This window comes from Leptosomus discolor, chromosome 1 (assembly GCF_034619465.1).
Source record: "Leptosomus discolor isolate bLepDis1 chromosome 1, bLepDis1.hap2, whole genome shotgun sequence".
Taxonomy (NCBI): domain Eukaryota; kingdom Metazoa; phylum Chordata; class Aves; order Leptosomiformes; family Leptosomidae; genus Leptosomus; species Leptosomus discolor.
Window position 1 is genome coordinate 175087033 of NC_141391.1, and position 13429 is coordinate 175100461.

The following is a 13429-nucleotide window of genomic DNA, read 5'->3' on the forward strand; positions in this document are numbered from 1 at the left end:
TTTTGTTTAGCTGATTAAACAGAGCAGCAACACATCTCCGTCACAGTGTAGCTGTTGCCTCAGCACTGCAGAATGGAGGAAAGCTTTGGGATTCATCCTGAAATTGCTTAAATAAGGAAATCTGAGTGGTTTTGCCATAATAAAGCAGTATATAATTTTCAGGTTTTATTGCTGTAGAAGTATTCTGAAAAGTAAAATTCATACCTTAATTGTATTTAATTAGAGGCATAATTCTCTAGAAGGATTTAGGAGCCCAGGAGTAAAAGTTCTCAATTCAGCCTTCTGCTTATGGAGTATTGTTGATTTATTAACTTAAAAAATTAATACCGGTCTTGTGGGGTCTAGCTGTTTTGAGTCCTTGCTGTCCTGAAATGCAGAGGGACTTTTCTCTCTGTTGCTCTGCCCTTTTAAGGGCAGCAGTGTGGAAGTTGGCAAGAAAACTCACTGAGCACCCTGTGAGAAAAATACTCAAACGCAGAGAAGAAAGGCAAAATAGGAGCCAGTCAAGATGGAGATGTGTAGAACAGCAGTAGTTCTGCATCTGGGCAACACTGTTGCTTGGTAATTAGAGATGTGCACAAATGATAGTATTTTTGCAGTGTGCCAAATTGATACTCAAGTAAGTTTATAAACAGCAGTGATTAATAGATTGTTAAAAGACGTCTGGTGGTATAGAATATGCTGCAGGAGAAAATAGCAGGGTGGTGTTGAAATGCAACGTAGCATCCCCTTCCATACTCCTTAGTCTCAACTGCACTGAACCACGTTACAGTGGTTTTTTTCCAAACTGCTCCGCATTGCTTGGTAACAACAGTTCTACTTCATGGTGTAGCTGTTTATTCAGTCGTAATATCACTCAAGTGACTGAGCTGGGCCTGGGATGGAGCGAGGGCCTGCGGGCTTTGTAAAGGGAACCACGTTGAACTGGAGAGCAAGGTTGCAGTGGGGATTGTAAATGGCTTCTCAGACAACCGGAACAAATTTACCTGAGGAAATCACATTTGTTGGTTTTGTTAAACTCTGCTTGAATTTGTTTATTTAAGGATTTTTTTTTTTTTTTACAAATCTCTTAACGCCTGCTGCTTTTCACTCAAATTCTTCCTGTTTTGCTGTCAAACCCCAACAAATAAACCTGACTCCCTCACCAGACCTGAAAATACTTAGCTTTTTTCCTGAAGGTGTTGCTTAAAGATGCACGGTATTGTAGAACAGCTTTACTATGAACTTATTTCTTAAATCTTTCTTTCCTTATAGGCTTGTATAGATGATAACGTAGATATGGTGAAATTTCTGGTGGAAAATGGAGCAAATATTAATCAACCAGATAATGAAGGCTGGATACCTCTACATGCAGCTGCTTCCTGTGGATATCTTGATATAGCAGAGTAAGACTTTTTCCTCTATATTTTTGACATTATTTTGCTAATACATTGTTAGAGGGGCACTAGAAGCAGATGGCATTCATGAATTGTCTTTTTGGTTGCCTCTAGGACGTGTGGTGAGAGAGAATGCTTTTATATTTTGTGTTGTAGAGCGTGCTGTGTGCATAACTATTTGTGCATTGCATTTTCTAGCTGTCTTACACTGTATCTTAGGTAGCTGTAAGATGTAAACATTTAAGCCTGTTCCTGACTGAAAATTTTTTTTAAAAAAATTATTTTCTTCTGTAGAAAGGTTGTTATGGCTGGAGGCATGGGGAGAAAGTTCAAATTTACATTTTATTAGTAGTCTGAAACATTATCCTGGGATAAGTCTATGTGTGGGAGATTAATTTTGCAATTTGCAGTCTTGAAACTTCTGGGGTTTAGGTGTGGTATAAAGTGGTGACTTTTGCTAATTATTTTGGCTGTTGAGCAAAATTTTACAGTTGAAGTTAGATGCTTGTTACGGTATTAGTTAAAGCTTACTCGTTACTAAATTCCAGGAGTGGTTTTGTTATTATTCTTGAAGCTTGTTGAGAGCCACTGAAGATACGCTAAGATCAAATTATTCCAGAGGTTTTCTGTTTTAACCTAAAGTAATGATTCATTTGAGAAAATGTGTGGCTTATGTTGTTCAGCACACTGTTCTTGCAGTGAAGAAGGTAATAGTGTCTTTCTGAAGACCCTTGGGTAAACAGAAATGTCATTGATTCTGCTAAACTCAGTGTGATGTCTGATCCAAGTAGTATTTTGTCATGTAATTATGTTACTGTACTAATTACAGTGGCAAAAGATGGAAATTGTAAGTTTAGGGGATCGTTTATTCATGTTCTGTGAGTTTGGGAGGTTTAATTGCTTGAATCTTGAAGGAAAGGAAAAATTCTCGAAACTCTTGTATATTGTTTTCACTGAGAAAATATTTTTTCGGGTGTTAATAATTGTATATCCTTTTATAACTGGGACAGTGCGTGACCACTAACTTCTGTAATTGCCTTTCTACACTGTGCAGATGTTTGGTGCTGTAATCTCACTTGCATGCACACTGCAAGTGTTTACTTGTTGACTGTACTATGACAAGAATTTCCCTACAAACTGAGATAATGTAAGCCTTTCTTCAGTGTAGTGGAGGTAAAAACACCTGCCTTTTTTCCACAATACGAAAAAGTTGAATAAGTGTTCTTGGTTTGGCATTGCAGCCTAATGCAGGCAGATGTTCAGGGAAGAAAGAGCGTTGTCCCTTGTCCAGAAGACCGGTTTTCACTATTGACTTGAGTATTGGAAATCTATATCGCTGAAGACTGTCATCTATTTCTTATTCTCTCAGAGTGGGACAGCACCTGTCTGCATATTTGCTATAGATACTGTTTAAATGAGATTATTGGAGTATAATCCTGTGGGATGGGGGACATCTAAGCTGTTGGAAGAGCAGCGTTTTTAAGGTGCAAGGAGTTTTGAAAATAAGCTGTTGAAAAATATTTCCACATACAGCTGAGAAGGGTAACCTGACCTAAACGGAGCAATATTTATATCTGATGAGGCCCATAGAGTTTAGATTTGCTTCAAACTGCTTCTCCAGGAGCTCAGCTTCAAATAATTTACAAGACTGACAGCAGAATTTGTAGCTGAGGCAAGACTGGGGGAAGGCGAAAGAATGATGCAATAAATTACCAGAGGTTGGAAATTTGGTTTTTTATTTGGCCCATAGTACAGCCATGGGTCCAGTATCTGCTTTAGTGAGGATGCATCTTTCTTGGGAAGCGTGAGAATGTGTGTTTGTGTGTGTCTGTGGCTGAATCTGGTGTTTCATTTTTAGAACTAAATTTTCTGATTCATGGAAGAAAGCTTTTAATTTGGGTAAATCATGGAGCTTATATATATAGTTCTGAAAAGATTACAGCTAATGACTTGTTATCTCTCTGTCCTATTATGATAGGGACTAGCATTTTTGTACAGAATGTCTGCTGTTCGTTTCCTGTTTTCTTGCAAGGTGAAAGAGAGAAGAAAGTTGGGGAATGAGTTCTGGTGTTTCCTAACTTTGTTAATGAAGGGCTGGGGAGAGTGTGACCTGTGCCTCCCTTTCTCTTCCTTCTGTGGAACAGACTGTTGCACAGCTTTGTAGAGCTTCTCAAAGCAGAGACTCTGCAATCTATTTCTGCTTCCTCTGGTGCATTCTTAAGTCTTCTTATGGCTTCCTTCAGATGTAAATAGCTGGAGTTTATTTCTCTTAAAGTAGCACAGTTTGTAAAATCCTCCAAATAGGCAAATTTAGTTAATATATTGATTTTGTTTACAATGCTTATATTTTTACAACTCATAAGAAAAAGGTGGCATGATAGCATACTTTCATTATTTCAGGTTTTCATGTCTCAAAATCTAAAATTATGTCTAAAAAGGCAACAGAGCTAGGAGATGGAGATGTTTTCTGTTATGAAATGCATTTCTGTTATGAAATGCATTTCTATGTTTAGAATGTAATTTAGGGGCTTTCTAGCACCAACTATGTCCTCTGTACATTGACTATGTTCACCTTTCAACTTTAACATTCTTCATGCCGTGTGTACATCACTTTCTAGGCTTGAAAGAGGGGGAAGGAAATAAGAAGTTCAGTTAATGTTGCTTGATAACTCTTGCATGATTCATCGCTAGGATTAGACTCTATGAAATCTAACTGAGATGGGGCATGTTGGAGTTCACAGATCTGTTAATAGGATGTGAAACAGATTCTGCTTTCAAAACAAAACAAAAAATGTTTAATCATTACAAACCTTTATAGTATAGTCTTCATCATAGTTTTTCTTCTGATGCCCATTTGACTTCCATATGATTATATTTGGGGTGGTTAATATACTTACAAAGTGGGAAAGGTTTTTGTTCAGACTGCCTTTATAATTGAATCAGTATGCAAACCATCTCACAGTTCAGCTGTTCTTTCTATGTCTTCCATCCATTTGCTACTAACACCCGTTTTCTATTATGTGTAGTAAATGGGAGTGACTAGGTGTCACTCCAGGTTAGTGCAGCATGGTGCCTGCCTATTTGATCAACGCCGGAGCCTGCCCATCTCGCTGTGCTTTCACTGAACATCTGATTATCTCTCTCTTGCTCTATAGTGTACACATTCTTCTTAAGTATTGCCCGCTGCTACTCAGCTGTTCCCGAGTGAGCACACCCGTGTGCTGGAGATCCGGGAGAAGTACAGGGTATGTAGGTGGTAGGGATCTCTGGATATCTCAGGAAGCCACCATTTCAGCCATTTTTTGACACTGATCCCATGCTAAGTGCTATTGGGCTGAGTGAATTTGTGGCATGGCCACCACTTGTTGGGATTTTTGTTTTGCTTTTGGTCACTGCGCTGTCTGGCCAGTGGGCTTCTCGCTGCGGGTGTATTCCCTGTCCCTGTCATCCTCCAATGTGTTCACTAGTCCTATGGTGTCTTCTCCCAGCACTATCTCCTGTCCCATTTCAGTTTTCTGCTCCTTTGGAACAGCCACCTTCTCTTGAATATGCTTCCTGTCTCCTCTAAAAAATGCATCTTCCAGTTTAAAAAGTGTTAGTCTTGTAGAAGCCCAGGTGAAATACAGGGAGAGAACATAGTTTAGCGTGAAATAAAGTGTCAGCTGGTTGCAGATGGAGAGTTGTGCTGTAAAAGCAAAAGCTCTGCCATGGAGGGCAACTGCTCCTTTTGTTTCTGTTGTTTCTGAGATCTGTAAATGCTGGGAGTGCTTAGCTTACTGGAAATTCTTTGAATACTTTGATTTTAGAATTGCCTAGTTAAGTTAGTGTTCATCTAATTTATGATCATGTGAGTTAGCTTACAAGTAATTATAATATGAACATGTTTTAAATGAAAATTCCTCAAAATTGCCAAAGCAGGTGGGTTTTGTATAGTGTGTTCTCTTTTTTGTTCTTCTCCGTTTTTTTTCATATGCAGAAAGCTTTACATAAAGCAGCCTTTTTTCTCCAGTGTATTATTATGAATTAAAAAGTCAGCATCAAATGCTTTGAAAAATTATAGTTACGTGGAAAGAAACTTTAATGCAGGAGGACTTCAACAGAAATTTTGTGTGCATTCTTTAAGATGATATTTAATGGGTAGGACCCCTAAATTTACCTTTGTAAAACTCTTGTGTAACTATTCGGGTGTATATAATTTTTTTTTTTTTATCTGATAGATCTCTTCTACAGTTTAACAGCTTGTATATTATTTCAGTATCAGGGAATAAACAAGTGCCTTTTTAGAATGCAAAAAATGTAATAGAGGAGGAAAAATAGTGCAAAGTGACATTTAAGAAACAGAATTTTAAGTTCTTGCTTTTTATTTCTCTCTGTTTTGTGTTGTACCAAGTTAATGTAAAATAAATCTGAAATGGTAGAAATTTCTCTTCTGTTCCAGAATTAAAGTTTGTGTTAAAAATGTATTTTCTTCTGGACATTGTACTATGCCTAGTTGTGAGTGTGTAGCTGATGTATTTTGAAGCTTGTTTGCAAGTATTTAGAGGCTACAGTACAGTTTTACTACTTAAATACAAATGCTTTTTCATTTTTCCCAGAATGAAGGAAGGTGCATCTTTCAGCACGTGTAAGAAAAGCATTTTTCAAAAATAACAGTGACAATTACACTTTTGTGCCAAAAAAACGAGGAGGAGGGAGATGTCTCCTGAGGGAAGAATAGTGTTTTTATGCTTTCATGCAGTGGGTACCACATCGGAGTAACAGTTTGCCAAATGTTGCTGTACATACTAAAATTTCTCATCAGTTCAAGGGATGAGAAATCCATTGAGGGTGGATGCATAAGAAAATACAAATGCAGAATACATACATACAAATGGGATCTGGTTCAGAAAATCCATGAAAGTAGTTGGAGACTGGAAAGGTATTACAGGAAAAGTAGCATGTATTTGCCCATTTTTATTCTCCTTAAAGTTGTGCTCGCTTTTGGAGCAGACTGGATGGTAAATAGATGTTTGGTCTGACTCAGTATGGTTGCTTTTATGTTTGGGAGGCATGTTTGATACACGTAGTTACACATACTGAGCCTAAGACTTAGCATCGTTTCAAAATACACTTTCTTTATTTTACAGGCTTTAAAGGCTGAAGCATATGATTACAGTTAGAAAGAAAATAACTTCTTAAGTTCAGAGTCTCCTTACTCATTTAGGAAGAGAGTAGCAGCTTGACCAACTCTGCTGCTCTGAAACCCAGCTCACCAGCTCTCCTTCCTGCCCAAAGTTCCTTATGTTGTATCCCCTCCTTCCACTAATACTTAAAGGAGACTTTACAAGGCTTGTGTGTAACCACTGCCTTGCTGCTGACGCCCATCTGTTTTTCCAGACTCCAGACACCTGGAAGTGAACCCAGCTGAACTAGTTTGCTGAAGCCTCAGCAAGCCGTTGTCCCAGGATCTCTCTATTTTAGTAACAGACCATTAAGACTAAATGATGAGCGACCATTGTCTGGTGTACAGAGCAGTGAGGGAGAGTCCTGCAAATCAGTAGTTGAATACATAGATGTTCAGTGATAGGTGATTCACTTATAGCTCTAATTGCCTTGCGGGGCCTGCTGCGGGTGCTGGGTGATAGTGATTCCTGCCCGTGGTACAGGGATGGGACCAGTGCTCATCTGGCAACAGCTAGTAAAGGGAATTCAGTGCAGTTTCGCAATATTCTTAATGTGATCTAACTTGAGACTGCTGCAGAAATAGGCAGTCATTCCCTTTTCTTCTTGGTTGTCCCTCCGCCACAGGCTCCTACCCCCTCTCTTGCATTATCTAATGATCACACAGCAATGTGGGAACTATTAGTGTAAGACTGGCCTTCAGGGGGTTTGGAGGGTTTATTCTCTTTTGGATCAGTGAGCTGATCTGGCTTGCCAGCAGCAGTTGGCATAGATACGGGGGTATGAAAAAAAGAATCTGGGCTGCTTTTCTGACATAGCTTGTACCTCTGATCAGAAGCTTGGCTGTGGAGAGCTGTCTGTGCTGAGGTGGAGTCCTCTTCTTCATCTCCCACCTTAAGAGCCTGAACAAGCTGGTACTATTGAATGTTCTTCCACGATATCTGAGGGTGATGGGGCCACAAAATGTGTTTCAGATCAGTGGTTTCTAATCTGTTTCTGAGTTTTAATAACGTGATCATCTGAAGCTATTACTTACTGTAGTGTTTTTAATCTAAACTTTTTTGCCATAACCCATTATAATCCTAGAAGAGCAAGACATTATTTAGGCAAAGCAGACTGATAAAAATCTCAGGGATGGCTCCCATCTCCTTTAGCTTTGTTCCCAGTTAGGGTTTTAACTAACTGAGTATGAAGGGATGCTATTAGTGAGACATTCAGAAATGGATCTTTGGAGGATAACCAGGAGTTTGGATTTGTGAATAGCAAGGTGAAACTAGTCGTCTGATATAAACCACACGCAAACTGATTATGCAAACTGATATGAGGTTTGGTCTGATAGAGGTGCTAAAAGGTGAATGAATGTTTTTGTCAGGATTCAAGATGTTGCTTTAAATGAAGCAAGGAAATGTTAACTGGAGGAGTAGAATTAAAAGGAAAAATTATCAAAGATGGAACTTGATACAACCCACTCAGAAAATGAGAAGAGGACTTCAGAAGGATGTATTGTAAAACAAGCCATGTGACAACATAAAAGTGAGGAAAGAAGATTTATTTCCAGCCAAAGAAGAACAGCTCTTCTAGAAGAATGACTGACATCTTATGAGTTGATGCTGGTAAAGATGCAGTGTTTGTTTTGAGAGCTGTGAAAAGGTCACTGCAGCCTTCGGAAGATTGTTTCAGTTAATTCATTTCTGTTTGCTGCCTTGTTTTTATTTCTGGAAGAACGGATTGGGAGAAAACATTAATGGGAGAGAAAATATCCTGGTATGGAGTCATGCGTTCCATGCCCCGTCGTCTCCCCCACACACCAAATCAAAGTGCGATGGTCATTCTTTGTTAGCAACATAAAAGTTGTGTTAACTTGTATTAGATATCTGCGAGGCTAAAGCTAAATTCCATTAGAGAAAATAGTGGAGAAACTTGGAGAAGATCAGTGAGCTAGCATCAGTTGACATTTTCTTTTATGAAGATGTACTGTGGCAGTGTACTGTTTTCAGCATGTTTTTGCTGCATATATATGGATGTCATAAGAATAATGAAACGCTAATTAAGTTATTTAGGCTGATGGTGAAATTCCCTTTTTAAAATCATGTCATTATGTGGTAGAATTTAATCTTTTCTACTGTGTAGCTGTCATCTGATGTGTTGATTAAAACCAGCTGGCAGAAATACACGGAAAAATATGGTTGATGGGTTAGAAATTATAGGACCTAAGTGATTTGACACCTGCTTGTTTAACCGAGGGAGTCTGAGAGCTCTCTCCTCTAGGATACACAAAGACAGGGTGTGCTGTATAGCTACCTTCTTCACATTGGATTACTGTGTGCATCTCCACTTGTGACCCTAAATATTTGTTAGTAAGTGTATTACATTTCTGTTCTTCTAAAGCTAAATCTAATAGACCTTGGAGTTCAGAGATATCTTCTTCAGGGACGTATGATTTAGTGGAAAGTGTCTCTTTTCTTTGAATATGCTTTAGCAGTTCATCGGATCTAGTGAAAAGTCAAGGGACTGATGCCCAATGTGAAGCTCAGAGCACTCTTAATTTTTGGCTGAAAAAGAATTTGAAAGTGCAGCTAATGTCTAAAAAAACCATCCTGCTTTGAGAAGTGATGTGCATAGGAAAGATCTTACTTGTTTATCACAGAGCATTGGTTTTACTGGTATCCTGAGAACAATTTACAGTAGATATCTTACCTATGAATTCTGAAGTTGAATGTGATACATACGGAAAAGAAGAAATATGGAGGCCTGGGAGCTCAGGTAGACTCCTGAGAAACCTAACACATCAGATCCTCCCTGGATGATGGCTTGTAACTGCCTGTTGCCACCAATCAACTCCTATTTTCTAGGTATGACTGGAACAAGGGAGAGCAGCTCTAGATACATGAGCAATCAGGTTTTGAATTGAGCAAGTGCTTGGTAGGTATGGCACGCTGTCACTTGTGAGGGCCTCATCAACTAATTCAAAATTGATGTTTTAGAGAGAGACGGTAATAGATTCTTCTTAGACTGTGGAATCTATGGAATTGTCCGTGCTGTTAAATATTGAATATAGTATCTATTCAGTTATCTGATACAAAAATAATTTAATTCACAGTAAAGTTGGGTTTGAGTGTTGTTTTCTAGGAGAAAACATTGGTGTGGTGTACATTGTCACTTCTGTGCATCTCAGTTTTTATTTGCTTTCAGCTTTTACTTAAGTGTTTTTCTGTATTGTGAGTTTGACCCTGTTCTGCCACATACAGTAGACTTTCTAATGACACTAAAGCAACTTGTGACCTGCTTATCCTTTCTTACAGCTGTGTCTTTTGTTGGATATCCTAAACTACGTCATTTCAGTGCAAATGATCCTAATCTGTGTGTATTTTTCTAGTCTTATCCCTGACTGAGGCAGGATAAAAGCTGCTTGGATTCCTCTGAAACCCGTGTAAATATAGTGTGGTATCTCTAGAGGCATAAGACTGCTGTGTGCTGATGAGAGTGAGTTATTTGGATACAATTCAGATACTAAGACACAAAAATGTAAGTTTTTTTATAAACAGCAGATATGGCAGGAAAAAGATATAAAAAAAGAATTACTTGAGACCTCTTGATTACAGATTAAGTACTGCTTAACAAATTTGAATAAAGAGTAAGAGTTTCTTTTGGAAGAGATGTATTTTCAAGGAAGGTCAAAGTGGACTGGACAGGTAAACAACTGCTATGAATTGCAGATTGGTGATATTTAATGAGGGGCCAGACCGAGTTCGGTGCTCCTGGGTGATGCTAAAAGCTGCACTGTGATTGTAATGTTGCTTTGTAGAGAGATTTGGTTATTATATAATTGCATAATATAATTACAAACAAGATAAGTTCTGTGATGTAGTGATTATATCTATGCTATCATCTGTTTAAGAACGGTAAAATAATTGATCTTGGTTTAAATTTTTCTGATGTAAATGCCAACATGTGGCTGTTGGAGGAAAATAAGCTTAAGTCCATACTCATAACTTCCACTGAAATAGCAGCAGTTAAAAATCAGAATTTGCGGTGCTGCTATAGCCAAATGTAGCAATGCTGCTCTTGGCACAAGGCAGGAGGGACGGTGAGCTAGTGGTATGATCGCCGCTTGTTGGTGAGGAATTAGCTGAGGAAGGTGGGCAGCAGTATGGTTTTCCTTCTTCCTCCTCCTTTTCTGCCTCCGTCCTGTTCTTACCTCTTCTTTTCAACCAGTATAACTCAATTGCAAGTGTTTACTGTGATGATACTTCTGTAAATCACCACAAATGCTTGGAGTCTTGCTACAGGAAAGCATCCTCTGTCATGAGCTAGAGCTGCTCTATGTACTGTATGTACTCTTCTGCAGCTGCAACAAGATATTTTTCAAATTCAACCTTCAATTTTGCACTATAGGGTGCAAACTTCGAAGTAAAGGAGAAAAACACTTGTTCACAAAGTGCTTAGTGAAATTGACATTTGATATGAACTTTAAAAATACTTTTTGTTTCACTTTTATTTCTTTCCTGCTGAAGTTTTTGCCCTGTAGTCATCTTGGCATTACCAGGCTCCACTTCTTTCTTTACTTTTTCTTCCTTTTTTTTTTTTTTTTATGAATAGGTTATAGCATATGTTTCCCTACATAGCTTTCTTCTTTGTCCTCTTCTCAGTCACTGTTTACTTTCACCTAACATGCTCTGCCACCTTTCATATGTCTTTCCTCTATATGGATACAGTAAAATATGAAGGCTTAGTTGCTTTTTATATGCTGCAAGTAGGAATTTTTCCTGTTCCTTTGCACCATTGATGTTTAGGTGGCCGCCTACGTACAAATATTTCTAGAGCTTATTGCTGTCTTTTTTTCAGAGGTTTCTTGGAACGCAGGAGCACTAAGACTAACCAGATACTTCTATCTACACTGTTTCTTCTATGCTTCTGCATACCAAAAAAAGAAAACAGATGTGATTCTAGTTACTCTGCTTCCTTCGGCATGCAAGTTGTGGTGGAGGCTAGGGACAGCCAGCTGTGTGCAGAGCTCAGTGGTGTGGTGGTGGTATGTTGCGGAGTGTTGGCTGCATAAACATAAATATGTTTTTCATATATGTTCAGTATTTAGAATTGAAAGAAAGTGCTTTTTGCATAGGAGGAGGGTTTTTTCCTCATCTCTGTGGCATTCTGAACATCAACTGCATTGATAGTTTTGGGACTACTTGACAGTTTTGAAGCAAAGATGTCTGTCCAAGATGCCTTTTGTAGCAGCTCCACGAGGGAGAATCAAAAGCTGGATTGGCTGCTATCTGGGGGAGCTCTTGCATATTGACAGATATAAAAAAGTCTCTTCAAACTCATCCGTAATTTAGAAAAACACATATGCTGAAATCTGGATTAGACTGGTGAAAATTTAGTAGAAACATCCCTTCCTATTTGCTTAAAATTATTTGCCCATTTGTTTATCGACTTTTTTCTGTTCATTTTGTGTTAAACATCTCCTGCTAGTTGACATTTTCAGCTCTTGTGTTCTGCAAGAGGAAATAATAAGTTCACCTCGGATCTCTTGTTGCTATCAGCTGTCTTAAAATCATGATTCATGTATTTCAGGAGAAATTACTGGTTTTGCCAAATAATCCTAATTGGCCTTATTTAACTTGTTTTATGTAGCTGCTGGCTGATAATACTGCTCAAAGTGGGAGCATTTCTATTTAGAAAGTGCTGCAGCATTTTTTTTTTTCCAAGAGAGAAAGATGTGAGTGAGAATCTTCTGGAAATTGAAAAAAAACCATAACCTTAAAAGTGCCTGAGTTCTATCATGATTTCATGATTTTCATTTAAATGCCATCACAGAAGCCTGTCTTCTTATGTCAGTCTCTATTCAGTTCTAAATGTTTAGAGGCAGAAGGTAGAGGCACAGCAGTGACTGACAGCGTGGGATGGCATTTTGCAGAGTGCCTGAATAAGACATCCCTGTGAATTTGCCTTAATTGTTTTTCAAGTAATTTGATTTATTCTACATTGGTCTTAAAATCATGCAGGAGAAAGTATTCTTGGCCTGATTGAATTTGTACAGTTTTGGTTCCAGTATTGAACGTGAAGCCTTCATTTTCTTCTCCAAATCGTATCAGTAGAAGACAACTGCAGGAGTATCTCAGCTGCAGAGGAAGGAGGACATGGGAAATGATCTGTAGGGTGTCACCAAAGAGGGTGAGGAGATTCCCCTGTTGTGCAGAGCGGGGTGCCCTGCAGGGTGCCCCCTGCCCAGGCAAGCAGGGCTCCTCCATGCCTTGTGAGACCTGCCAGCCACCTGCCCGGTGTCGGACACACTGTAACGCTCTCCACCAAATGCTTACAAGGGTTACAATATATATTTCAAAAGCAGTGAAATTGTGGCTTTTTATCATTACATTTATATGAAGTTTGAATAATGCATTTAAAAATGAGTGTGACAGTGCGAGGGTGCATGAGGGAGTATTTGAGGGGTACTGGCTCTTCACTCGCATTCAACCAACTGTACATTTTCTTTGACCCTTGTCCACTGACACAGGGCATATGCTAAACAGAATTTAGCACAATGTCATTCTAACCCTAGTGTATTTGCTTCAAGTTCGTATTATTTGAGATTCTTTTTAAAAGAAAAAGAAAAAGGCTAGGCCTTTCTTTAATATGTTATTTTGAGAAATGCACCTTAAAAATTTAAGAATCGTGTAGCAGCTGTAATTTGAATGATTTATAAAGATGTACTTTTGAAAGTGTATTGATACTTTATATTTTGAAAAAATCAGTGAAATCGTTCTGAAAGGCATTTTAAAAGAAGGCAATTAAAATACATATTCCAAAGATGTGTAAGTTTTTGTTTTCACATCCTATAAATGTGGGGCAGATTATTTTTCCATTATTTGTTTCTTCAGATGATGGCTGGC

General features: G+C 38.5%; 1 protein-coding gene across 3 annotated transcripts in view; it reads left to right on the plus strand.

Annotated features, from left to right (window-relative positions):
• The window catches only part of PPP1R12A (protein phosphatase 1 regulatory subunit 12A), a 123635-nt gene that overhangs the window by 45605 nt on the left and 64601 nt on the right, over positions 1-13429 (plus strand). For all 3 annotated transcript variants that reach the window (XM_086480156.1, XM_086480164.1, XM_086480171.1), the window contains exon 2: positions 1255-1385. In XM_086480156.1, coding sequence (XP_086336282.1) covers positions 1255-1385 — 131 coding nt within the window. The remainder of the gene's footprint in view (positions 1-1254; positions 1386-13429) is intronic.